The sequence below is a fragment of the Sciurus carolinensis genome, chromosome 4 (genome assembly GCF_902686445.1).
Source record: "Sciurus carolinensis chromosome 4, mSciCar1.2, whole genome shotgun sequence".
NCBI lineage: Eukaryota > Metazoa > Chordata > Mammalia > Rodentia > Sciuridae > Sciurus > Sciurus carolinensis.
Window position 1 is genome coordinate 116,377,146 of NC_062216.1, and position 25,048 is coordinate 116,402,193.

A 25,048-nucleotide genomic window follows, 5' to 3' on the forward strand; every position below is an offset into this window, starting at 1 on the left:
GGGATGTGGCTCAGTGGTCAAGTGCTCCTGAGTTCAATCCCTGGTAACCCCACTCCCCGCAAAATAAAAAATAAAAAATAAAATTATCCCATGAAAGACTGAATTGAGCTTATTTTTCTTCCTGCTCCTCCTTAACTGAGGTTTGGCATCTCTATGAGGCTGTTTCTTCACCTCTTAAGGGCTGAAGTATAAACTATCCCCCATGGCATCACCTCTACTGAAGAGAGAAGGTATACTCTCAAAACCCAAGACCATTCTAGATCAAGGTAGTATTTCTACCCCAAAGGCTGAGGAGGCCTGAAGAGATTGTAGGTAGGAGGAAATCTTGGAGTTTGTAAGGCAGGGTACATTATTTCTCTCACCAGGACAAAACATGAGGTTTTTCTTTAGGAAAGTTCAGACCAAACTTAAGTGATCTTCTAGGTTTCTTGCTCACTCCAGAATGTTAAAAGAAAAATCTTATCCTTTCCCAGATCTGGCTTCTAATAGCAGCTGTTTTCTCTTTTAATAGATCTCTTTAAGATGGACATAGAAGACTGCAATGGCCGCTCCTATATGTCTGGTATGCCTTCTGTGTATTCCCTTTGGACAGGGCGGGGAGCAGACACTGTCCTGTGGGGCAGGGCAGAGAGCCTTCAGCCCAGGCACCCCACCTCACCATAACTAAACGGCAGTCACAAAGCTGACATTCATGTTTGGTGGTAGTTGGTAGTGGCATGCAATCCTTTTGTGATTTTACATTCCCTGAAATAATAACTCTCTTTCCCAGACTTCTTGGGGAACAAGGGAAAGGGAAGAAAATAGGAGAGGACTATGAGTGAACGCTATTAGAGGGATGATTTGAAGAAAATAGTTGTGGTTCTTTTTCCTGTGCTCTGAGGTCACCAGCCAAAAATGAAATTTTATCCCATCCAAGTAGAAAGTGGAGCAGTGTTTCAAACCTCAAAGCCCACAGGGGCTAGGAAGGTATATGAATGAGTGAAGTGGGCTAGGTCAGTAAGCAGAAGAGATTAGGAAGGCTGACATGAACTAGAGAACATACCTCAAGGGACGGCAGCTATTCATTGTCCACTAGTGATTGCCACGTGGAAATGTGTATCTTCTAACTTTTCAAAGAAATCAGAAATCTGAATTTTTATATGAAATAATTACATTTTTAAATAATACCTTTTTTTTCAGTACTGGGATTAAACTCAAAGATATCCTACCACTAAATTATATCCCTAGTTCTTTTTATTTTGAGACAGGGTTTGCCTAAATTGCTCAGGCTGACCCCAAACTTGTAATCTTTCTGACTCAGTCTCCTAAGTAGCTGGGATTGATTACAAGTATATGCCACTATGTCTAGCTACCAGCATTTTAGAAAATGCTCAATAAGGCAAGTCAAAATTATCTATGAGCTGGATTCAGCCCATGGACTACCTGTTTACACCTTCTTTGAAGGTAGGGATAGATAACCCAATTCATATTCCCCTCAATCCTTTTCCACAGTCTTAGCATGTTACAGTTTTTCATACCTGCCAAATATTCTTACTGAGGCAGAAGAGATCATTACATGTAGTATGAATGGCTTTTAGAGATATCAGAATAATCAGGTTTAACAAGTTTAACAAGATAAAAAGAAATCAGGAACTTTATCCAGCTTCTTTTCTGAGTGTATAGGAAAGAGTCTCTAAGATGGAACAAATTATTTTTGGGACCATTAGGATGTCAAGGCAAGAAATGATTATTAGAGGTAAGGTAAACCAGAATTAGGTTTTAATGTGATGAGTTTCCCCATCGGAAATCCAAGCACCATTGTTGTAATGACCTGTAGTTTGTTTTTACTCTAGAGTGGGACCTATGAAGGAATTATTGGCATGCACTACGAGAGATAGCAAGACGGGTGGGTCACACATGAGAGTCATTGGCAACACCCAGGTAATGTGCATAAGATGTTGACTCTGACCCATTTATCATATAAGAGAGAAGGAATTGGAATGGATAAAGGTGTTCAGTACCTGCCACATGCTGGACAGAATGACAGGGATCAGATGAGCTGATCCAATTGAAAAAGACTAGTGGAACTTAATTATGGTTCTAAGGAAATCAGCCAGTCCTCCTACCTTCTGCTTAGTTAAGCCTATTCACTACTGAGCAAGAAATGCATTCAGAACCCTCTTTAGTACTGGGGAGTACTCAGATAGATAAAACCAGTCCCTGCCATAGGTAGGCAAGTGAGAAACTATGAAGGTAACTAGGGGAATATCCCATTGAGTTATTTTCAGTAATGTCTCTAGAAAATACTGGATACGAGCAGAAAACTTCTGAGGATGTTTGCTTCACTGTGTTGTGAAACCAAACTTTACCTGCTTAGAGTAGGTTGGCATTTCCTAGATAAGAAACTGGCCTCTGCGCTGATGGTTCTCGATTGAGAGTAGAGACCTAAAACTCCTCCGTGCTTTGAGAATTCTAGACATCAGCAGCTACCTTAGAGCGGAAAAAGGGAAAAACAAGATAGGGCATCTGAGAGCCCATCAACTGACCCACCCCTCTTGGGCTGATATGGAAGCAGAGGGGTGGGCTACAGTGTACAACCCCCCTAAGAATCACCACAGTCCCTTCTCAGGTTGTCACAGCTTTCTGCCTCCATGCCAGGTTTTGTTCCCTCATCTGGCCACTGATGAAGGCAGTAGCTCTCCTGTTCTTTAAAGAGATTTTTACTTCACAGAACCTGATTCAGAGTCTGTTTTTTTTTTTTTTTTTTTTTTGGCCAGGTGTAGTGATACATACCTGCAAGTTCAAGATCAGCCTCAAGCAACTTAGCAAGGCCCTAAATTAGTGAGATTCTGTCTCAAAAAATAAAATGGGCTAGGGATGTAGCTCAGTGGTAAAGCACTACTAGGCCAAATCCCCAGTACCTGCCCCCCAAAAAGAACAAAAATAAAAGTCCATTTTTTTCTCTCTTTCTAAAGGCACAGATCATTACCATGGGAGAGAAAAGGAGTCCATTAATTTATAGCATAGATCTCCATACTCCCTTCCCATCCACACACACATACATTTCCCTATCTTGCAAGAGAAATGGAGTTGCTCAAACCTAGCTTATGCAATGAATTGACTGAACAGTGCTTGTCCCAAGTATTCTAGGACTGTGAAATGTTTAAGGGAACCTTAGGAGAAAAGGATCCAGGGGTAGGCAGCCCAAAGTTTCATGGCCCCTCCTATCCCCAAATTCTTGGAATTAGAAAATGTAGTCTTCCAAAGTAGGTCAGCTCCTCAGTGAACAGCTCCTCTGGAAGGGAAGGGAGCAGAGGCCTTGTTCTGTTAAGAGGGTAGGTTCATCCAGGGCTGTGGGCTGCTGGAGCCCCAAGGGTACAGGAAGGAGGAAAGATGGGGAGTCTGAAAGGCATCTGGGATCTGAAAGGGCTCAGGGCCACAGAGCATATCCTGAGACCAGATTGTGCTGGGCCCTCTGACTGCTGGGAAAGGGGGCTGTCAGTCCCCAGACCTCCCTCCTGGAGGAGGAGGGGAAGAGGGAGCACGGTGCTTGAGTTTGCTGGGGGAGGGGCTGTCTGCCAATTGGAGAGCCTTGAAGCTGCCCCATGTCCTGGGCCCCATGACCTCTGGGGCCTTGGCTTCCCCAGCTGGCAGAGGATTGGGCCTTCCCTGGGGCCCCCCCCTTCTCCCTCCTACCCGCAGGCCCATCTCTCTCTCTCTCACACACACACACTCTCTCTCTCTCTCTCTCTCTCTCTTTCTCTCTCTCTCTCTCTCTCTCTCTCTCTCTCTCTCTCTCTCTCTCTCTCTCTTTCGCCTCTCAAGCATTTGTTGTGCAGTTCTTCTTTGTCTGCTGGACAGGAGGGCAACAGCATCTGCCTCCCCTCCCTGGGCACCCCAGACCCCTTCACTGTCTTAGAAAAGGGATGCTGTAGCTTAGCATCCCCCCACAGTACACATATATACATTTTCTCCAGCCCCCTCCCCAAGCACATCCAAGCGTGTTTTCTCTCTCTCTCTCTCTCTCTCTCTCTCTCTCTCTCTCTCTCTCTCTCTCTCTCTCTCTCTTTCTCTCTCTCTCTCCCCATACACACACACACACACACACACACACACACACTCTGGGCTGAGCTGTTTCTTGCTGGCTGCAGCCGTGGGCCCCTGCTCACCGTGCCGCTGCCGCTGCCTGCGAAATGACGGCGGTTCCCCTCACTTCCAGGAATCCACGCTTCCTGGAAGGTGAGTGGCTGGGCTCACCCCTGCCTGCCACCGAGACGCAGACATGCACACACCACCCGCACTCCCTCGCCGTTTCCAAGGCGGCGGCCGTGTTCGCACCCCAGGGTCTCACCGGCAAGGGAAGGATAATGTAAGTTCAGGAAGAAGGTGGCTAGTGGAGGGGGGAAGGGGGGTGCTGGGGCTAGGGAGCCAATTCAGTAACAACTCCCAAGCCTGAGAGGGAGAGGATGGGGGCTGTGTGTGTGTAGCGGGGGAGGGGGCGTTCCTCCTTACACTTGCGGAGGATGGGAAAGGGTGTTTGGTGTTGCTAAGCAAAGATCATTGACTTGGACAGTGGGAGCTTGTGGTGACATCTTGATTAGGCCTTGGGGACAGAGGTACAGCTGCCTGGGGTGAAATGCCAAAGCAGACCTGGGTGGGAATGGGTGGTAGAAAGAACTGAGTAAGGAATAGGCGCCTTGACAGCAAATGTCTCAGCCTGGAACGGAGATCTGAGGGGCCTCAGCCTCCTTCCCACAATAGAGCTGGTGATGGGCGTCTTTCTTTGCTCATGTACCCACTGTTCTCTGCTAGCAGGCTAGCATCCTGCCACCTGGAGCCCATGGTCAACAGAGAAAGCAGTCAGGATGAGGTCCCTTGCAGAGAAGTGTGGAGGCTCGCTGAGCTCATGGCTGTTCCTTAGATGCAGCCACTCTCTGAAGGGATTGGAAGAAGGGCAGCAAGGCTTGTCTCCTTCAACATGTGAGACACATTTAGCTTGTGCACTGCTTCCCAGTTCCCTCCCTTCTGTTTCTCTGCCCTTTACCTACCTCTCAGTTCCTCTGATGTGAACCTCATGATTTGGCTTTGCTCTCTGGGGGTTCAGCCAATCTATGCTGACTTTGACCAAGAAAATTTCTCTAAGACATGAGAACAGCCTTAATTCTTGGCTTTGACAGTCTGGGATTTCTTGGGAGTCCCAGGCATTTGAAATTCCCTCACTGAATTTTCTGGGGCTGAGAGAGGAACTGCTGAATTTTCTAAATCCGACTGTAGTCCCCTTCACCCTCTGGCTAGAATTTAAAATCCCTGGAGCCCCACAAATACTTCCTGGCCCCCCAAAATAAATTCTTCTTATGTTTTAGTCCCATGAAAGTAAACTTAAGCCTGTTTTCCCTCTTACCTTTATCCTAGGGAGGGCAATACCATCAACAAGCCTCTGGAATTACTGGTGTGACTTGAGGCTCCTACTTTCTCATCTGTTTCCAGGCTTTAATTGGGAAAGTCACAGATACTTTCTCCTCAGTGTCCTTAATTATTCCTTTAAGGATATAGCAAGCCCCTGACCTCACAAGGCAGCCTCAGGCCTGGTAAGCTGATGCCAGCTATGGATTTCCACCAAGCTCATGCATCCTTTTAGGATCAAGGCCTCAGTACCAGGCCCTGTTCTTCCCCTGATACTAACATCAAGTGATTTGGAGCAAGTCATCACTAACATTTGAAAAGGAATAAGAAGATGCCTTTTTCAGACTTTCTAACCTTAGTAATCCTACACTTAGTTGAAAGGTCATATTTTAAAACTAGGTCTGAGTCCACAAGTCTTAACCCACAGTCCTGAGATGCTCATTTCATGATATGTGTGTGGTTCTGATTTCAGGCAACTTTTTAAAGAAACCATGGCTCACCTAAAGAGTCCCAGCTGGAAAAACTCAGATTCAAGCTATAAGGCTTTTTCTATAGATAGTGAACAAATTTCCTCAGGCTTTGATGGGATAGCATGGGGGAAATGGGACTCTTAGGAGAGGATATGAATGGGAAATGGTCCCAAAGTCCTGAGTGGTTGTTTTCTTCCCACTGACCAAAGCTGGAGAGGGATCCCTCAGGAGGGTGTGTTCCGGATTTCTTGCCTCAGGCCCAAGACTCCAACCATTTTATAATGGAATCTTTATTTTGTGAAAGTAAGTATGTGCATAGCTGGGCAATTGGGTAAAATACTAATAGGTGGACTTTAGGGATAAATTTTAGGGTTTCTCTCTCTCTCTCTCTCTCTCTCTCTCTCTCTCTCTCTCTCTCTCTTCCATATTTAGGCCTGTGTGCACACATCCATGCATGTTCATGTTAGCAGATAATATAGAAGGCTATGGGTATGTTTATTCCAGTAGGTATGTTCTCTTTATTCTCTTTCTGTGTATCTACATATTGCTTTGTGTCTGTGTATGTGTTTATCTACATGTGTTTTTATTTCACTCATATTTGTGCAGAAGATTGTGGGGAGGAGGGATTTTTTTAAAGACACTCATATTTTCAGGTATGTTATCTGATTTTTAAAAGCATTATGATAATCTCAAAAAGCATTTTACAAAGCAATTTATCAAGAAATTAAAATGAATATATTGAGGGTAAGCTGATTATTTAATTCTCAAGGGAATACCAAATAGTAAATATGTGACTGGACTCAGATCACCTTTCTGGAATACTCAAATATTTGCTGAATTTCAAAAGTGTAATCGACCTAACTCTCCCCCTGGAACCGTGACTCCCAGTTGACTATACAAGTTATGGTTAAGTACTGGGTATTTACTGTCTGTGATCCGATCCCAGCTCTACTACTACCAGCTATGTGACCTTAGACAAGTAACATAATCTTTTTTGTGGTTTCTCATCTGAAAAATTAACACAATATTATTTCATAGGGTTGTTTTAAAGATTAAAGAAGATAATTCATTTATCTGGGTTCCATATAGAAAAATACCTGGCACATAGTAAGCATCAGTAAAAATTAGCTAATATTACTGTTATTACTAACATTATCATTAGATTCAGGAACAATTCCAACTGCCCTTCCTGCAGATCCCAAACCTGATACTGAGGATCCAGTAGAGCTGGACATGGTGTTGAACGCTTGTAATTCTAGTGACTCAGGACGCTGAGGCAGGAAGATCACAAGTTTGAAGCTAGCCTTAGCAACTTAGCAAAGCCCAAAGCAATTTAATAAGACCCTGTCTCAAAATAAAAAATAAAAAGGACGGGGGATGCAGCTCAGTGGTAAAGCACCCCTGGGTTCAATCCCCAGTACCAAAAAGAAAAGAGAAGAAAGGAACAATAGGAAAAAATATTGTCCCAATTCACCTCTTCCTCAGGCCCCTAGTTTCCTCTTCTCCCTGGCCCGCCCAGCCAGCCCTGCTTCCTGCAGACGTCAGTGATGCTCTTCTCCTCAGGCTTAGATAAAGGTAGAGTAGACAAGACCCAGTCACTGAGCTCACGGAAATTGGCATTGGGCACTAGGCTGATAGGGTACAAGGTATGGTGCCCTGCATACAACACAACCTTGTGCAAGGCTATGGGATTCGTGTTTGTGAAGTTTAACTGAATTTTTAAAAAGATTAGGCAATGGACAGTATATGGCTCCAGCCCCAGCTTTACCTGCTTTCTTGTTCTCTCCTCCAAGGTAGCGGGGACTCATCTTTGGAGAAGGAGTTCCTTGGGGCCCCAGTGGGGCCCTCGGTGAGCACCCCCAACAGCCAGCACTCTTCTCCCAGCCGCTCACTTAGTGGTAAGTCAAACTCCTACCCCTCCTGGCACTAGGCACCCCTATTTTTTTTTGGCTCTCAATTCACCTTCCATAGGCAACCATTTCCCCATCATCACCTCCCTCTGGTCTTCTGCTTAAAGTCTCTAAAAGTATGAATGAACTGGGCATGGTAGCCCACACCTGTAATCCCAGCGATTTGGGAGACTGAGGCAGGAGGATCACAAGTCCTAGGGCAACCTCAGCGACTTGCAAGGCCATAAGCAACTTAGCGAGGCTCTATCTCAAAGAAAAAAAATAAAAAGGACTGGGGGGGTGTAACTCAGTGGTTAAGCACCACTCAGTTTAATTCCCAGTACCAAAATAAATAAATAAATAAAAACACGAAGGAGTTTAGTGTCTGGCTTCTGAATAGTCACTGCCAGATGAGGATGGAACATGAGTGGCATTAAGATAAAGGAGGTAATTCTGGAACTGGAGAAATTGGTAGATAGAAATGGTATTAGATAGATTGGAAATAGTAAAAGGACCTTCTTACCACACCGTGTTCTCCTGCCCAGGCAGGATCCCCCTGACTGCCCCTCCCCAGCTGGCCCTAGATCTATGACATTCTCTAAATGGTTGAAATAGCCAGGAATGTAGGTCAGAGCTAGAGCCAAAGCCTTCTCCTCAGTGGCTCCTCCCTCTTATACCACCCGCTTCTCAGATTTGTATGGAGAAGAGTGAGGGGGTTCAGTCTTATGGGGTGGGAGGATAATGGAAGCCATGCTTGTCTTCCAGTTTTGCTCTCTTTAGCTTGTTGTACCTCTTCAGTCTTCCTAGCACTGTTTTCCCGCCTCTGTTACTTGTTGGCTTCCTGCCTAGAGCCAAACCAGACATCTTTCTTAATGACAAGAGACTAGAGAAAAAGCTGCCCTAAGCTGCCTCCTTTCCCCAGTGACAGAAGACATCCTATGAACACCAACTATTTTCTCTTGAAGCCTATTTTTTTTGGATGGGTACCAGGGATTGAACCCAGGGGCACCTAACCATGAGCAACATCCCCATCCCTTTTTTTATATTTTATTTTGAGACAGGGTCTTGCTAAGTTGCCTAAGGCCTTGCAAAGTTGCTGAGGCTGGCTTTGAACTTGCAATACTCCTGCCTCAGCCTCCTTAATCACTGGGATTACAGGTGTATGCCACCACACCTAGCTTCTTGAAGCCTATTTTTCTGGTGGGTGGGAGAGAAGGAGAAGGTTGTTTCAAGTTGCAGAGGACTCTGCTGTCATCACCCAGGACACTAGGGTGTTGACTCTGTCTTAAGGCCTGTAGGTCTCAGGGCCTAGAGACACCCTGTTGGACTTCAGGAGTGTTGTTCTGGCCTAAGGACAGGTTCCCTTGTCTACCTCTGTTCTAAACATCATCCCACCTTCCAGCCAACTCCATCAAGGTGGAGATGTACAGCGATGAGGAGTCGAGCAGACTGCTGGGGCCAGATGAGCGACTCCTGGAAAAGGACGACAGTGTGATTGTGGAGGATTCATTGTCTGAGCCCCTGGGCTACTGCGATGGGAGTGGGCCAGAGCCTCACTCCCCTGGTGGCATCCGGCTGCCTAATGGCAAACTCAAGTGTGATGTCTGCGGCATGGTCTGTATTGGACCCAACGTGCTCATGGTGCACAAGCGCAGCCACACTGGTGAGTAAGCCAGAGGCATTCAGGGAGATCTCCTGGGGCAGCTTGAGAGGCAGAGGCAGTGTTGGGGCAATGGCAGAAGGAGGGTTGCAGGAGCCCATACTGGAGTGGGGTAGCCTCAGAAAAGGGAGGGTCTCTCCCAGCACATTTTTCTAGCTGACAAAATAAAAAAAGGAGGAATGGAATTTGAACTTCCCTTAACTCCTGTACCTCCCTGGTACTTTCCTCAGCTGTTGTTACAAAGGAAAGCTAATATTTTTCTCAGGATGTGAAGAAGGAGATGTTGTAGCCTCAAGGAGGATTCTGGTAGCTCAGTGGTAGAGTTGTGCTTAGCAATGAGGTCATTCCCAGCACCAAAAATTAAAAAAAAAAAAAAAAAAAGAAGAAGAAGAAGAAGAAGAAGGATCCCTTAGTCCAACAGGAATAAGACTCCTGAGCATCATTTGGGCCTTCCCATCTCAATAATTTAGAAAATAAAAAAACAAAAGCGGGTAGAAGGTGAGAAACAAAGGCCACTTCTCAGCCTCCTCAGACTTTGAGCTCCTGGGGCAGAATGGTCCTTGTGGAGCTCAGTTTTGGGTAACAGTCTTGTGATCTGGTGTTCCAGGCCCAGTACTCCTTTCCTGCCACACACCTCTAACCCATACCTTCCCAGGTGATCTTGATAAAGCAGTATTAGCATGTGTGGCACATTCTGCCCCTCAGCAATATGTTCAGTGAAACTTCCCTTGGCAGTGTTGGGGGCTACATTCAACCCTTAACATTCCTCATGCGAACCTTCTAAACTCTGTTCTTTCATTTGCAGGTGAGAGGCCCTTCCACTGCAACCAGTGTGGTGCCTCCTTCACCCAGAAGGGGAACCTGTTGCGCCATATTAAGCTGCACTCTGGGGAGAAGCCCTTCAAATGTCCCTTCTGCAACTATGCCTGCCGCCGGCGTGATGCACTCACTGGTCACCTCCGCACACACTCAGGTCAGTGACCATTCAGCAGGAGAAGAGAGGGTGGGGCCCCGGCACACCCAATAAATAGAACTCTGTGACTTTTCTGTACTGGGTAGTTACAGTGTCTATCACTGAAGAGGGGAGAGCAGTCACAGGGCAGATAGGACCTCTTTAACTCTTCCTCTGGGCAACAGGGTTTGTGAGGAATTTGGAAGACTCTTTGTTGAGGTATTTTACTGTCACCCTGTGTGACATGGAACAAAGGAGCATGGACAATGTTCTTGGATCCTCCCTGACTTTTGTTTTTTAAAGACTGTGATGATGCAGGCACTAACTGTGCCCCATCACCCCCATTTCTGAGCCCCATGGAAAGCCCTCTCCCATTTCCATTTACCCTGGACCCCGCATCATCTTCATCCATCCTCTACAACACCACAGGTCTTGGGCAACCACTGTCTGGCCTCTCTTCTACTTCCTACTGGATCCTATAAATATTCATGGACCTCCCAAACTGGAAAAAAAGGAGCTTTGGACCTCCAATTAGGAAACAAGTATCCCATTTCTGTTTTGTATCCCAAGAGGCTGTCACTTTCCAAGAGTCAGGAGCAAGTCTAGAGAGTGTCTAGGGGTCAGTATTTGGAATAGTGCTGGGAAGTTGGATCAGCAAGGTTTTCTAGCCCAATCAAGACTGTTTGAATCAATATATCTCAGAATCAACTAGGAAAATAGCACTTGTCAGAAATTTTACTAAGTTTGGGGCTTTGGCTTGGACTTGGGAAGATGCCAGGAGCTGAGCTGGCAGGAAGGAGGGAGCTCAAGATTGAGAAAAGGCAGGAAGAGGGGAAGAGAGGAAAGAATTAGTAGGGTCTGTCCTCGGAAACTTTTGTGGCTGTTTTTCTCTTAAACTCTCCTGGGCCAGGACTTAAAGGGACAGAGCAATCATTTTGCCACCCTCTACTTTCTCCATCCACCTACCTTGTTTCAGGTTCTCCCACCTTGTAACTGGGACCTCTTTATCTCTATGTACATGGAGGAACAGGAAGAAAGATCATCACTGACTCATGCTTTATTAGCTACAGAGAATTTCATTTGCTTCTCCTCATATGATCCTCATAATAATTATAAGATAGATTTGATTATCCCCATTTTGTTGACAAGGAAACTGAAGCTGGGGAGAATAAAAAAGGTTGCATTCCACACAGTTCTTCTGTAGCATAACTTGATCCCCATCAAGATCCAGTGCCAGGGCTGGAGTTGTGGCTCAGTGATAGAGCACTTGCCTAGCATGTGTGAGGCACTGGGTTTGATTCTCAGCACCACATATAAATAAACAAATAAAATAAAGGTCCATCAACAACTAACAAATACACATATACTTAAAAAAAAAAAAAAAAGATCCAGTGCCAGATCAGGGTATGATGGTACACGCCTATAATCCAGCTACTCAGGAGAATGCGCAGTAGGATCATGAGCAATTTACTGATACCCCGTCTCAAACATAAAATAAAAAGGGCTTGGGATGTAACTTAGTGGTAGAGCATCTGCCTTAGCATGCACAAGGCCCTGAGTTTGAGCCCCAATATTGAAGGGGAAAAAAAACACCGGGTGTCAGGTACGTGATCCTTTTTCTCAGGAAATGGGCTGCTCCCCCTGCTGGTATGAAACAAGGATGGCTTGACCCCCAGAATTCTTACCAACAAAGTCAGTTAGGTAGATTTTGGATTTTTTTCTAAAGAAAGTTAAGGACAAAAGAAGACACAGGTAAACTGTCCAAGTCCATCTCTGGGAGATGCTTCCTGTTACAACTGACACAAAAGAAAAAAGGGGCTGGAGGATCATTCTTCTCCCAGATGTTAAGTCATTTCCTCAAGGGTGGATAGGAATCCTGGTGTTCATTTCATCCCCCAAACACAAGGGTTTATGGAACAAGAGTAAAATGGCAAAATGTTGATTTAGTTAAGGCACAGCTTAGGCATATGTAGGAATTGAGTAATAATTATCATCCTCCTAGAGATATCTTCTCCTGTCTCCCTGCTCAATAGCAGCAAGAAACATTAAATATACAATACCTTGTACTCTTCACTTTTTTTTCTCTTTTCACAAATATCTCTAAAAAGTTGTCTTTAGCTGGTGTGGTGGCGCATATCTGTAATCCCAGCAACTCAGGAGGTTGAGGCAGAAGGTTCACAAGTTTGAGGTCAGCCTCAGCAACTTAACAAGACTCTGTCTTAAAATAAAAAATAAAAAGGACTGGGGATGTGGCTCAGTAGCTAAGTACCCCCGGGTTCAATTCCTGGTACCTAAACAAACAAACAAAAAAGTTGTTTTTATAACCCATTCTTTTTTTTTTTTCCAAACAAAAACAAACCCAAGCCAGGCACAATGGTGCATGCCTATAATCCCAGCAGCTTGGGAGGCTGAGGCAGGAAGATCAAGAGTTCAGCCTCAGCAACTGAGTGAGGCTCTAAGCAACTCAGTGAGACCCTATCTCTAAATAAAATACAAAAAAGTCTGGGGATGTGGCTCCGTGATTAAGCACTCCTGGGTTCAATCCCAAGTCCCCCCACCCCCGCAAAAAAAGAAGAAACCTAAACTGTTGTTCTTTTCTTTTTACTCTCTCCCTTATTTTCTTCTCTCTTCTTCTATCCTTTTCTCTTTTTAGTATTTCTTGTCATTAATGGTACTTCTGGGGCTCTCTTGGTAGGTACCTCACTGTAAAGAGACATACGAAAAAATAATCAGTAAAATCAGGCAAGGGATGGAGATAAAAATAGAAGTAAAGGTCAATGAAAACTGCCCCTCCCCACAGGGCAGATCTAAGGGCTCTCATTTCTGTCAGCCCAGCCCACCAGTTTCCCCCAAACCAAGGCACATAGTTCGTTAGCAAAAAAAAATCCCCTTGTCTGATAAACAGCACTTACACCTGCCTGCTATGTAGAAAGGTTAAACCGCAGTCTGGGCCCCAGACTCTGAGATCCTAGGGTGGGGCTTACTTGTCTACTGCTCTCCTACAAAGATCCTGGGTCCTTACTTCCTTTGAGCAGCAACTTGGTCATCTAAAGCCCATCACCAATCTGAAGCTGTATGTCCTGGGATTCCCTCACTCCCATAGCTATACATTGTCCCTCTTCTCCAAATTTAGTCCGTCTATCCATTGTTGCAGGTGAAGTTGGGGAAGGGCAAACAAGCAGAAGAATTCAACTTAGCAACATCTTTTCCTCCCTATGCCACTGTATATTTGCTCCTGGATAATTTTGAGAACAAGGGCACAGAAGTAACTCTGATGCTGTCTGTCTTCCACAGTTTCCTCTCCCACAGTGGGCAAGCCCTATAAGTGCAACTACTGCGGCCGGAGCTACAAACAGCAGAGTACCCTGGAGGAGCACAAGGAACGGTGCCACAACTACCTACAGAGTCTCAGCACTGAAGCCCAAGCCTTGGCTGGCCAACCAGGTGAGGCCCTGAGCAGTACTATAGGGGAGTTGGGAGCAGATCCAGGGGATTGAAGGTCAAGGGTGATTCCAATGCCTCCTCCTACAGAGGGATGAGGTACATAGAATAGGGAACAGTTACCTTCATTAAATCTATTAAGTCTACCAAGCACCTTATCCTAAGTACCCTAGTCAGTGTAGAGTAGGGTCCTATGTTAGGTGCTATAGGGAGATGCACGGGTAGGGAAAGATTGGCTCCATATCCTCAGAATAATAGGAGAGAAAAAACACATGGAGAGTAGAATCAAGGGTCAAATGTGCATATTTATCCCCAAATGGTCTGCAATATGGGGATGAGCTTTAGTAGGGTAAAGTAAACAGCCAGTTTCCTAGGCTTTAGGTCTGACCCTCAGGCTATTGACCTGCTGGTTTTCTTGAGGTACTGCTACCCCTACTCAGCTACTACTGCCCCCACTCCCTCCCACTAGGTGATGAGATTCGTGACCTGGAGATGGTGCCAGACTCCATGCTGCACTCATCATCTGAGCGGCCAACTTTCATTGATCGTCTAGCCAACAGCCTCACCAAACGCAAGCGTTCCACCCCCCAGAAGTTTGTAGGTAAGAGTCCAGTTGGAAAGCAGACATTAGTTGAAAGCCCAGCTCAAATAAATCTGAGCTCTGGTTGCCATTAGACTAGAGATTTTGGTCTGGTGGTTTGATCTAGGCAAAGAAAGCAATCTAATAATTCTAGTGCTCAGAAGTTACCCCTAGACCAGGAAGGAAGTAATAAGGGAGGAACCTCAAGAGAGTGGAGAGAGTCAGTGTTGAAGACTTTTGTTTTGTCATAAGGGGAGGTGTTTAGGGCTCAAACTCTGAGATTTTGAGGCTAGGAGGACAACAGTCTGCGTGGGCCCTTACAAGACTGGGAGAAGTAAGCAAGCATGTACTTTCCCTACCTGACACTGGCATGAGCTCTCTAAGGGCCTGGAGTTTTATGGAGAGTGATAAAAGAAATATTCATGCTAGATAGGATAACACTTGTCTAAAATTACAGCCTACAGTCAGGGAGTGAGCCTACCATGCTATGCTGCATTCATCATCTGACCTCGGGGGAAGTAAATAAAGTGTAATAAATAATGTTACAAGTGACTGGTGGTGTAGCTCAGTGGTAAAGCACATGCTTAGCATGTGTGAGAGCCTGGGTTCAATTTTAGCACGACAAATAATAATTATAATTGAAACAATAATAATGATGATCATGTTACATCCAGCCCCATGGGTAAAAAAACAAAGAAGCAATCCTGGGGAGAACTTAGGAATTATTCAATCAGCCCTGCTGAGACCTTTCTCCACAGGTGAAAAGCAGATGCGCTTCAGCCTCTCAGACCTCCCCTATGATGTGAACTCCGGTGGCTATGAAAAGGATGTGGAGTTGGTGGCACACCATGGCCTGGAACCTGGCTTTGGAAGTTCTTTGGCCTTTGTGGGTACAGAGCATCTGCGTCCTCTCCGCCTTCCACCCACCAACTGCATCTCAGAACTCACTCCTGTCATCAGCTCTGTCTACACCCAGATGCAACCCCTCCCTGGTCGACTGGAGCTTCCAGGGTCCCGAGAAGCAGGTGAGGGACCCGAGGACCTGGGTGATGGAGGTCCCCTCCTCTACCGGGCCCGAGGCCCCCTGACTGACCCTGGGGCATCCCCCAGCAATGGCTGCCAGGATTCCACGGACACTGAGAGCAACCACGAAGATCGAGTTGGGGGGGTGGTATCCCTCCCTCAAGGTCCCCCACCCCAGCCACCTCCCACCATAGTGGTGGGCCGGCACAGTCCTGCCTATGCCAAAGAGGACCCCAAGCCACAGGAGGGGTTATTGCGGGGTACCCCAGGCCCCTCCAAAGAAGTGCTTCGGGTGGTGGGGGAGAGCGGTGAGCCTGTGAAGGCCTTCAAGTGTGAACACTGCCGCATCCTCTTCCTGGACCATGTCATGTTCACCATCCACATGGGCTGCCATGGCTTCAGAGACCCTTTCGAGTGTAATATCTGTGGTTACCACAGCCAGGACCGGTACGAATTTTCTTCCCACATTGTTCGAGGGGAGCATAAGGTGGGCTAGTGACCTCTCTCCCTGCCCTTTGTCCACTACTCCACTGCCCCACTACAGGTGTCTAGCCCTGTCCCCACCACACCCCAAGGAGTTTTGCATTGTAGCCCCCACCACTGGCCACTTGACTTCACACCTAACCCTGAATCTCCTTGCCTGTTCCCCTTTTCTACCCTGGCCTATTTAAGCATTGTGACGAAACAGATCTTTTGCTTATGTTTCTCCTTTTTTCTCTTCTCCTCTCATCCCGGCATATTCATTGAGTTATTTATTTAGTTGACTTTGCCTTTTTTTATTTATGGCAGTCCCTTGCCACTCCCTCACCTGCCCACAGCTCCCTTCTACAGTAAGCCTAATATTTTTCTCATGGATCCAGCATCCAACAGCCCCAGGGGTCGGAAGCTCCTCTTCATATTAAGAGACCTTGAGCTTCTTGCTTTAATCCTTACCCTTTATCTGATTTTTCAGTTTTTATACTGATACCTCCCAATGGCCCTACCTTAGCTCTGTGGCATTATATCTCCTCTCTGGGACCCTTCAACCTGGTACTCCATACCTCTCGTGCCCTCTCATTTTAGGCAGCTTGCACTATTCTTGAATGAATGAAGAATTTCCTCATTTGGAAGTAGGAGGGGTTGAAGAATTTCTCCCCAGGCACTGTGAGACTGAGGATCCTCTTGACTGCCCCTGGGAATATGAGCTCCCCAAAGTCTACATTCAGGATCTCTCTCCAGGATGTGATATAGCTTGTCCCTCTCCCCAACCCAACCCTCATTACCACTCCAGTCTCTTCAACCTGCCACTCTGCTCAGTGGTGGCTTTTCTCTCCTTGGAGTAACCCCATTTTATATTCTCAGGGGCCAAGGCTAGGTCTGCAACCCTCTGTCTCTGACACATTGGGAGCCACAGGTGCCTAATTAGGAACCAGGGCATGGGAAGGGTGTGGGTCAAAGTCTTTTCTCTCCTCCACCTCTCAGACTTCTTCACTCTAGTGACCTTCTTGGCTTATAGGGACTCTTTCAGTCCCCATCCTATGAAAAACTGATGGGTAGCTGCCTGATGACCAGGGGGGTCTCTGAACCCCTCAGTCATGCTGCCTTCTTCCTTTCCCTCCCAGCAGGATTCACCCTCTCATTCCTGCACTCCTGGGCCCTATTCTTATCAGTAGTGGCGGGGAGAAAAGGATGTCTCTTTTCTCTCTTCTGATTTTCAGTATAACCAAAAATTATCCCAGGATGAGCAAGGATATGTGCCCCTTACCCATTCCATCCTTGTTCCATCAAGAACGGAATAGGCACAACTAACCGGGGGTCATCCTTCACTGCCCTTCTGTACTCAGCTCCCAGACATGCAGGAGGGGCATTCTTCTCCTGGCTGCTGCAGAGACCCCTGGCTATTTGGATAATCAAGGATTCACGAGAAGGGGCAGGAGGAGGTACAACCCCACTGCAAGTGGAGGTCTCTTTCTACAAAGAGTTCCCTGCCCGGGGTCACAGCCATCCCACTCTCTGTTTCCTTGAGATTCAAACCAAAGGCTGTTTTTCTATGTTTAAAGAAAAAAAAAAAAAAAAAAAAAAAAAAAATGAAAAACCAAACGCAACACCTCACAAGTTGTAACTCTTGGTTCTCTCTCTCTCTCTCTCTCTCTCTCCCTCTCTCCCTCTCTCCCTCTCTCCCTCCCTCTCCCCCTCTCCCCCTCCCCCTCTCTCCCCCTCCCCGCCCCTTTTCTTCCTTTCCTGTCCATCTTTCTTGCCATGTGTTTTTTCCTTATTGGCCTTTCACCACTTCTTTTCTCACTCCCTATCAGGGATATTTGTTGGGGGGGTTGGTAAAAGGTAGGCTAAGGATCAGATCCTGGGATTGGGGCTCTTAAGGGTCTGGGAAGAGTCTACCTTATCCTATCATTGGAAGTGAAAAAACTTCCTTTTTGCCCTTTTCTTTCCCCATTACTGTGGTTTCCCCAAGAGAACCAGATTGGCAAGGAGAGGCCTTGCAGGGTGATTGTTCCTCCTTAACAATGTAGCAATAAATAGGTGCTGCCAAGGGCAGAGGATGGGGGAGTCAGCTCAGAGGAGAGTGGTCCCTACAGAAGGTAAAGTCTTTTCTCAACAGCACCCTTAGGTACTTGCTCCTTGTTCAGGATGGCAGCAGAGCTAAGATTAATACCTGGGCTTCTCCTGAATTATTCTGGTTATTGAGCCACTTCCTATTGGACCTACCCATCCCACATCTTTTGTGTCTGCTGTGTGTTTGATGATACCTCATAAGGACTTGTCCCTTCTGGGGTATCAAAGCCTTAGGGTGCCCCCATCCCCTCCCCTAGCCAGCCTTGGCACCTGTAACCTCCTGGAACATGAAGGACTATGCTCTGAGGCTATACTCTTATGCCCATGAGAGCAGAGACTGGAAGGGCAAGACCAGGTGCTAGGGAGGGGAGAGAGGGGCGTCCTTCTCTTTCCAGACCATCACTGCACTTTAACCAGGGTCTTAGGTACAAAATCCTACTTTTCAGAGCCTTCCAGCTCTGGAACCTCAAACATCCTCATGCTCTCTCCCAGCTCCTTTTGCATAAAAAAATAAAAATAAAGAAAAAACAAAAACCACACAGTGAAACCCACATGGAGTAGAGGTGTTTCCTTTTATATTGCTATTCAAAATCAACACCACAAAAAGAAAAAAGAATTTCTAAATAGACACTTTTCCAGACCTTTGTTTTTTCCTGTCAATGTCTAAGCTGCGGGTGGGATTTTGTAATACTTCTGGCAGCTTCTTTCCTTGTGTACATAATATACATATATATATATATTTTTAATCAGAAGTTATGAAGAACAAAAAAAACAAAAAAAAAAAAACAAAAAAAAAAAACACAGAAGCAAGTGCAATACCACCTCTTTTCTCCCTCTCTCCCAAGGTTTCCTTTGTAGCCTGTTTGGTGTTTTCCTTTGACCCTTGCCCCTCCACCTCCTCCTCTCTTCCTCTTACCCCCGCCCCAACTTTTTTTTTAAAGTTTTTCTCCTTTCTCTAGGGGAGTTAAACTAGCTTTTGAGACTTATTGCAAAGCATTTTGTATATGTAATATATTGTAAGTAAATATTTGTGTAACGGAGATATACTACTGTAAGTTTTGTACTGTACTGGCTGAAGGTCTGTTATAAATAAACATGAGTAATTTAACACCCCTGGTTGTTTTTGCAGACTTCCTTTGCCTTGCTTTCCTGCTTGGAAGGAGGAGGGACCTCCTTGCAGCAAGTTGTGCCAACTAGTAAACAGTTTGGGAGGTGAATAAGATTGAGAGTAAATCAGACAAGAGTGCATAAGTTGTTGCTGCAGAACAGGGAAAATTTCAGCCTAGAATGAAAAGTGGAGGAAATTTTCTTACAAGTATCTTCAGAATGTAAAAGTCTGACTTGCCTATCTACCCAAAGCAGAGGTTCATTAAACATTTGTTGAGTACATACTATGTGCAAAACACATTACATGCCTAAAAAAATGTAAGTTACAATAACATGAATGATGATAATGATAGGATCTACCACTTGAGCATTTCATAATTGCCAAGCACTATACCAGTTCTTCACTTTTTTTCCTGGTACTGGAAATTAAACCCAGGGGCACTTTATCACTGAGCTACATCCCCAGCCCTTTTTATTTTTTATTTTGAGAAAGAGTCTTACTAAGTTGCTTAGACTAGTCTCAAATTGCAATCCTTCTGCCTCAGCCTCCTGAGTTGCTGGAATTACAGACATGCGCCACCATGCCCAGCCCAAGTCTTCATACCTACATAGGAATAATCACAATTATTGGTGAAAAGTAAAGGACGAAGAGAGATTAAATAATTTGTTCAAAACTCATCAGCCAATAAGTGACAGGCAGCATGTGAACCCAAGAGTATGTGACACCAAAGCCTGCCCATGCCTTTATGCCAGTGAAATATTCAGGCAATAAAAATCCAAAGGGAAAAAAAGTAGAAACATCAACTTCATTATGTCTTAAATGTTAACTATCTTCTATACCTTTCACTCTGAACTTTTTTGTTTACTCTCATCTCCTTCACTGCTGTTTCATATAGTAATGTCTGCCTTTTCTTTTTCATGACATAATAAAGAAAAGTTGGAGACACTCCCATCTAAAGTTGATTATTTACCATGCCCCATCAAAACTAACACAAAGTTAAAAGACACAATGAATATAGTTGCTTTGGCCTAAAAACAAAAATTAGAAAATAAATTTAGCCCCAATAAATTGGGATAAGGATAAATAAAATGATGTTGGAGGGAAAGTGAATCTGCTGGGTTCAGAATTTAGAATGACTCTTGAATGAATGTTTGGTTTCTATCTGTTCCATCTTGGGTTCAAATGCCACCCAAGGAGGCTCCCTTACCACCAGTCCACAAATCATACTCTATAGCAGTTTTTCAAGTAGCCTGTATTCTAAGAGTGTCTTTAACTTTGGAGAGACTAGGTGGCTGCAGGATAGCCTCTCCTGCTCAAGGTTCAAGTCTTCCTAATGGCTCTTCAGAGGGAGCTGAAAGTGTGTGGGGGAAGGAGGGGTGGATTTTATAGGTTTTTATTTTTTTGTGGTAATGGGGATTAAACCCAGGGGCACTTTATCCCTGAGAACATCCCCAGCAGTCTCTCAGTCTCTCTCTCTCTCTCTCTCTCTCTCTCTCTCTTTCTCTCTCTCTCTCTCTCTCTCTTTTTTTTTTTTTTTTTTTTTTTGTTACCAGGGATTAAACCCAGGGGCTCTCAACCATTGAGCCACATCCCTAGCCCTTTTTGTTTTTTAGTTTGAGACAGGGCTTCTCCAAGTTGCTTAGGGCCTCCCTAAATTGCTGAGGCTGGCTTTGAACTTGCAATCCTCCTGCCTCAGTCTCCAGAGGGACTGGGATTACAGGCAAGTACCACCCTGCCTCTCACTAAGTTGTCCAGGTTGGCCTAGAAGTGATCCTCCTGTTTCAGCCTTTTGTTTTTGTTTTTGCTATGATGGTCATCCAATCCAGGGCCTTCAGAAGGCTAGGCAAGCACTCTACCACTGAACTACACCTCCCAGCTAGGAAGTTACTTCCGTGAGGAATCAGGCTCACCAAGGAGTGGTGAAATTACCTTTGTAGGTCTTGATCAGCATTTATTAAAATAAAATAGAGAACAGAACATACCAGTGCACCAGTGCAGGGGTTGGGGATTTAGCTCAGTTGCAGAGCACTTGTCTAGCATGCACAAGGCCCTTAGTTTGATCCCCAGTCCTGAAAAAAAAAAAAAAGAACGTACCAGTGCACCTTATGTCCTAAGGGCTTGTATGTGTGTATATTTGTGTGTGTTTGGGTACCAACAGAAAATGTATTTTTGCCATGCATCCGGGTTAAAAATATTAAAATCTCTGATCCACCCTTCACCTGCATCCATTTGTTTGCTACTTGAGGGTCAGCATAATAGAGAGACAACAATACACCTCTTACTAGCTCTGTGTGATTCTGAGCAAGTTATCTTAATATTCTGCATTTCAAATGTTCTAACTTTAAAGTGGAGATAATAATAATACCTACTTTATAGGACCCTTAGGGTTAAATGGGTTAATATTTACAAAGCACTACTACAATGCCTGGTACTGTGCTGACAAGATCCACGGAATAAAAGGGTGGATAAGAAACAGTTCTAGACTGGGCACAGTGGTACTCGCCTGTAATCCCAGCGATTGGGGAGGCTGAGGCAGGAGAATCGCGGGTTCAAAGGCAGCCTCGCAGTTTAGCGAGGCCTTAAGCAACTAAGTGAAAGGTGTCTCTAAATACAATATAAAGAAAGGTTGGGGGTTGCTGGGGCTGGGGCTCAGAAGGTGAGCGCTTGCCTTCCATGTGTGAGGCACTGGGTTCCATCCTTAGCATAGCATACAAAAATAAGCAAGGGCAAGCTATCTACAACTACAAAAAAAAAAAAAAAGGTGGGGGGCTGTTGGGGATGTGGTTCAGTGGTTAAGCCCTCCTGGGTTCAATCCCCAACACCAATGCACTTGTTCGTGGTCTCGCATTACGGTCTATTATCCATTTTGGAAGAAGGAATTCACAAAATGTTGTGTTTCCTTGAAGATCCTTCACTTCATAATTCTATGTCTGATAGCTGGAAATCAGAGAAAAGAAAGGAGGGGCCGGGCATGGTGGCACAAGCCTGTAATCCCAGACATTCGGGAGGTTGAGGCAGAAGAATTCCAAGTTTGAGGCCAGCCTCAGCATTTTAGCGAGACCCTAATCAAATTAGTACGACCCTGTCTCAAAATTTAAAAAGGGACTGGTGATGTGGCTCAGTAAAGCACCCCTGGATAATCCCCATACCCAAAAATAAAAATAAAAAGAGAGCGCGCGAGAGAGAAACAAAAAAGAAACGCGTGCAGCGCCACCTTTGGTCTAAGGACTAGGGGCTGAGGTCGCTAAGCTTTGTTACTGTACTACAACCCCCAACATGCATCTCTCCTCCTCCGGCCTCTAATAGGGAAAGCATTTTACGGCCTAGCACCGGGCGGAAGTTGATCCAGTGACGCGTGAACCAGAATTTAAAACGTCCGGCTTACGGTGTCGCGATGGTTCCCGGTTACGTATAACACTAGTTTTCTTCCGCCAGCAGGCTAAGTAGTCCCAAAGGTAACTTGTTTCATGCATAAATAAACTCTAGGAACTTCTTTCTGCTCTGGGTTTCATCGGAAATGCTAAGTTTTGGTGAAAGTTTTGGTGGAGTGAGTTGTTGTTCTTGCTGCCCGTCGCCTACGGGTTTTCCCCATGTGAGCGTAGGAATCTTGCGCTATATAAGAGGTCCGGCCGGATGTCGCATCCTCTCTCGGGTCCTCGCTTCCAAGATGGTGAGTGCTGGCGCGTGGTGAGCGTAGAAGTCCGGGTGGAGGCTGAAAGGAGCAGATTATGGTATGGTGGGGTATAAAGAGCCCCTGCCATGGTGGAAGAGAGATGTATGATTCTGTACTTGGAAGTACAGGAAATCTTGAGTGGCGTCTTTTTGGGCTGCCTCACGGAATGGAACTCATAGAGGGCCGAGGCTGGGTGAGTTCCATCCACTTAATTCCTAATACGATTTCTTTCCCAATGCAGACCAAAAAAAGAAGGAATAATGGTCGTGCCAAAAAGGGCCGCGGCCATGTGCAGCCTATTCGTTGCACGAACTGTGCTAGGTGCGTGCCCAAGGACAAGGCCATTAAGAAGTTCGTCATTCGAAACATTGTAGAGGCCGCAGCCGTCAGGGACATTTCCGAAGCAAGTGTTTTCGACGGTAAGTGAACCTTCTGGGCTAATTGTGCAAGAATGTAGTACCTAAACTGCTCCCCCGACCTCGCGCTTCAGCAGACCCCGTTGTCGAGTTTCTGGAGTATTCCAGGCAATTTCCGTGCATCTTTAAGGTTGTTGGTAAAAGAGATTGGTGTATCTGTTCTCGTTTGTCGTTTTTAACATGGAGCATAGTGTGCTTTTTTGTGATAGTGTCCTGGTTTTACTCCCAGGTTTGAGTCATGGTTTGTTGTGACTGTTTCAGAGAAAATATTTCCAGAAACGCTTCTGGGAGATAAACCTATTAAATACAACAATTCTCGAATTAGCGAAGAGCATTCACATGCTTGTAGGAAGTACAAATGAGTCTGAGTTTCATGAATCAGTGCGACCCCAGGGACAGAGGCAAGACCAGTTTGGGTAACTCTCAGACCCTGTCTCAAATTTTTAAAAAGGGCTGGAGGTTTAGCTCAGTGGTATATGAGAGTGAAGAAGGGGATGGAAACTGTCTAGTTTTTATAGTAATGTTGCATTATTCTTTAGAAATTATCTCCTTAGGCAACAAGAAGGGGGCTCATTTTAGAGCTAGTAAATCTATTGAAGAAACTGGACTCTGAGTTTATTACTTGTAAACAGGGTGATTTTGGTTCCCATGGTGGGAACCAAAGATGGGCTTGAAGGGGATATTGTTAATCATTTCTGAAACTTGACAGTCAGAAGTTGAACATTTGTTTTGGGAGTAAAAGTTTCATGGATGTGTCTGACAGACACTTTAGTAGGTTTCCAGATTTGTTTTGTTTTGTTTGCTACTGTGGATTTAACCTGGGATGCTCTCCCACTGAGGTACATTCCCAGCCCTTTTTAATTTTTATTCTTTATTTCGAGACAGGGTCTCCCTAAATTGGCCAGTCTGGCCTCCAACTTGACCCTGGTACCTTAGCCTTCTGAGTTGCTGGGGTTATTGATGTAGGCCACCAGGCCAGTATAGGTTTAGTTTTGACTGATAGAATGAACAAGGAAGTATAATACAAGGCGAATATATAATACCTAGTAATGCTTTTTCCATTCCTTGTCAGCTTATGTGCTTCCCAAGCTCTATGTGAAGCTGCATTACTGTGTGAGTTGTGCCATTCACAGCAAGGTGGTCAGGAATCGATCTCGTGAAGCCAGGAAGGACCGAACACCCCCACCCCGTTTTAGACCTGCTGTGAGTATTTTAAAAGAAGGATGTGTATGTTGGAAGAGTGATGGATAAAAAGATAAGCAAGGACCAGAGAAATATCAAATTAAGGTCTTTTGTGGTAGGGCAGGTGGGACCTACACCTAAAATATTTTCATAGACACTTTTCAGGAGTTCTTTGTAGGTTGAATAGTGTAGTCTCCTTCCATTTCTACCAACTCTTTATGTGGGGGTTTTTGTTGTCATTGCTATTATTTTGTTCTTACATTTCTGTGCTGAGGAAGGAACCTAAGGCTTTGCACATGGTAAGTAAGTGCTCAGCTACTGAACTATATTCTAATATCAGATTCATGGTTTGTGATTGACTTTTTTATTCCTTTTCTTTCAGGGTGCTGCCCCACGACCTCCACCAAAGCCTATGTAAGGAGCTGGGTCCTTAATGAGTGAAGAAAAGCTATCTTCTGGAAAAAAATAAAATGGGAATTATAATTCATATAGCATGTTGAGTGTATCTATAGGCTTTGTGTTTATACTACATATTCAAGTATTTGGTACCACAGTTTTCATGGGGAACCTTAAGTTTTAATTCTTTTGAATTCAATTCTAGATCTTACTAATTTGCATAGCTGTATGCAGCATGGAGGGTTTAAGTATATGGTGAGTGTTGAGCTAATTCCACCTGTATAAGTTTAAGTTGGCACCCTGAAATTGAGGAAGCAGCTGGGAGT

General features: G+C 45.2%; 2 protein-coding genes across 10 annotated transcripts in view; both read left to right on the top strand.

Moving 5' to 3' along the window:
* The window catches only part of Ikzf4 (IKAROS family zinc finger 4), a 29,213-nt gene extending 10,169 nt beyond the window's left edge, over positions 1 to 19,044 (top strand). For 2 of the 8 annotated variants that reach the window (XM_047551272.1, XM_047551274.1), the window contains 10 exons: positions 512 to 562; positions 1,833 to 1,920; positions 4,199 to 4,348; positions 6,062 to 6,155; positions 7,646 to 7,750; positions 9,144 to 9,404; positions 10,207 to 10,374; positions 13,648 to 13,797; positions 14,264 to 14,395; positions 15,133 to 19,044. In XM_047551272.1, coding sequence (XP_047407228.1) covers positions 4,262 to 4,348; positions 6,062 to 6,155; positions 7,646 to 7,750; positions 9,144 to 9,404; positions 10,207 to 10,374; positions 13,648 to 13,797; positions 14,264 to 14,395; positions 15,133 to 15,893 — 1,758 coding nt within the window. In that variant the 5' untranslated portion in view covers positions 512 to 562; positions 1,833 to 1,920; positions 4,199 to 4,261 and the 3' untranslated portion in view covers positions 15,894 to 19,044. Of the gene's footprint in view, positions 1 to 511; positions 563 to 1,832; positions 1,921 to 4,198; positions 4,349 to 6,061; positions 6,156 to 7,645; positions 7,751 to 9,143; positions 9,405 to 10,206; positions 10,375 to 13,647; positions 13,798 to 14,263; positions 14,396 to 15,132 lie in introns of those variants that run through there. The other 6 variants (XM_047551273.1, XM_047551278.1, XM_047551276.1 and 3 more) reach the window with 6 other exon arrangements.
* A 3,513-nt stretch (positions 19,045 to 22,557) lies between these two features.
* Positions 22,558 to 24,813, top strand: Rps26 (ribosomal protein S26). 2 transcript variants are annotated; one of them, XM_047549999.1, is made up of 4 exons: positions 22,558 to 22,725; positions 22,970 to 23,147; positions 24,217 to 24,347; positions 24,709 to 24,813. In XM_047549999.1, the coding sequence occupies exons 1-4, from the start codon at positions 22,573 to 22,575 to the stop codon at positions 24,742 to 24,744; spliced, it is 498 nt and encodes a 165-aa protein (XP_047405955.1). In that variant the 5' UTR covers positions 22,558 to 22,572; the 3' UTR covers positions 24,745 to 24,813. The 2 variants fall into 2 exon arrangements, with proteins under 2 accessions (XP_047405955.1, XP_047405956.1); XM_047550000.1 differs by lacking the exon at positions 22,558 to 22,725 and adding an exon at positions 22,766 to 22,786.
* Positions 24,814 to 25,048: the final 235 nt, after the last annotated feature.

Excerpts from the sequence above, each read along its gene's own strand:
- Rps26 (XM_047549999.1), top strand. The coding sequence starts at position 22,573 with ATGCTAAGTTTTGGTGAAAGTTTTGGTGGAGTGAGTTGTTGTTCTTGC. Across the intron at positions 23,148-24,216 it reads CGAAGCAAGTGTTTTCGACG|CTTATGTGCTTCCCAAGCTC; the intron begins GTAAGTGAACCT and ends ATTCCTTGTCAG. Across the intron at positions 24,348-24,708 it reads CACCCCGTTTTAGACCTGCT|GGTGCTGCCCCACGACCTCC; the intron begins GTGAGTATTTTA and ends CTTTTCTTTCAG.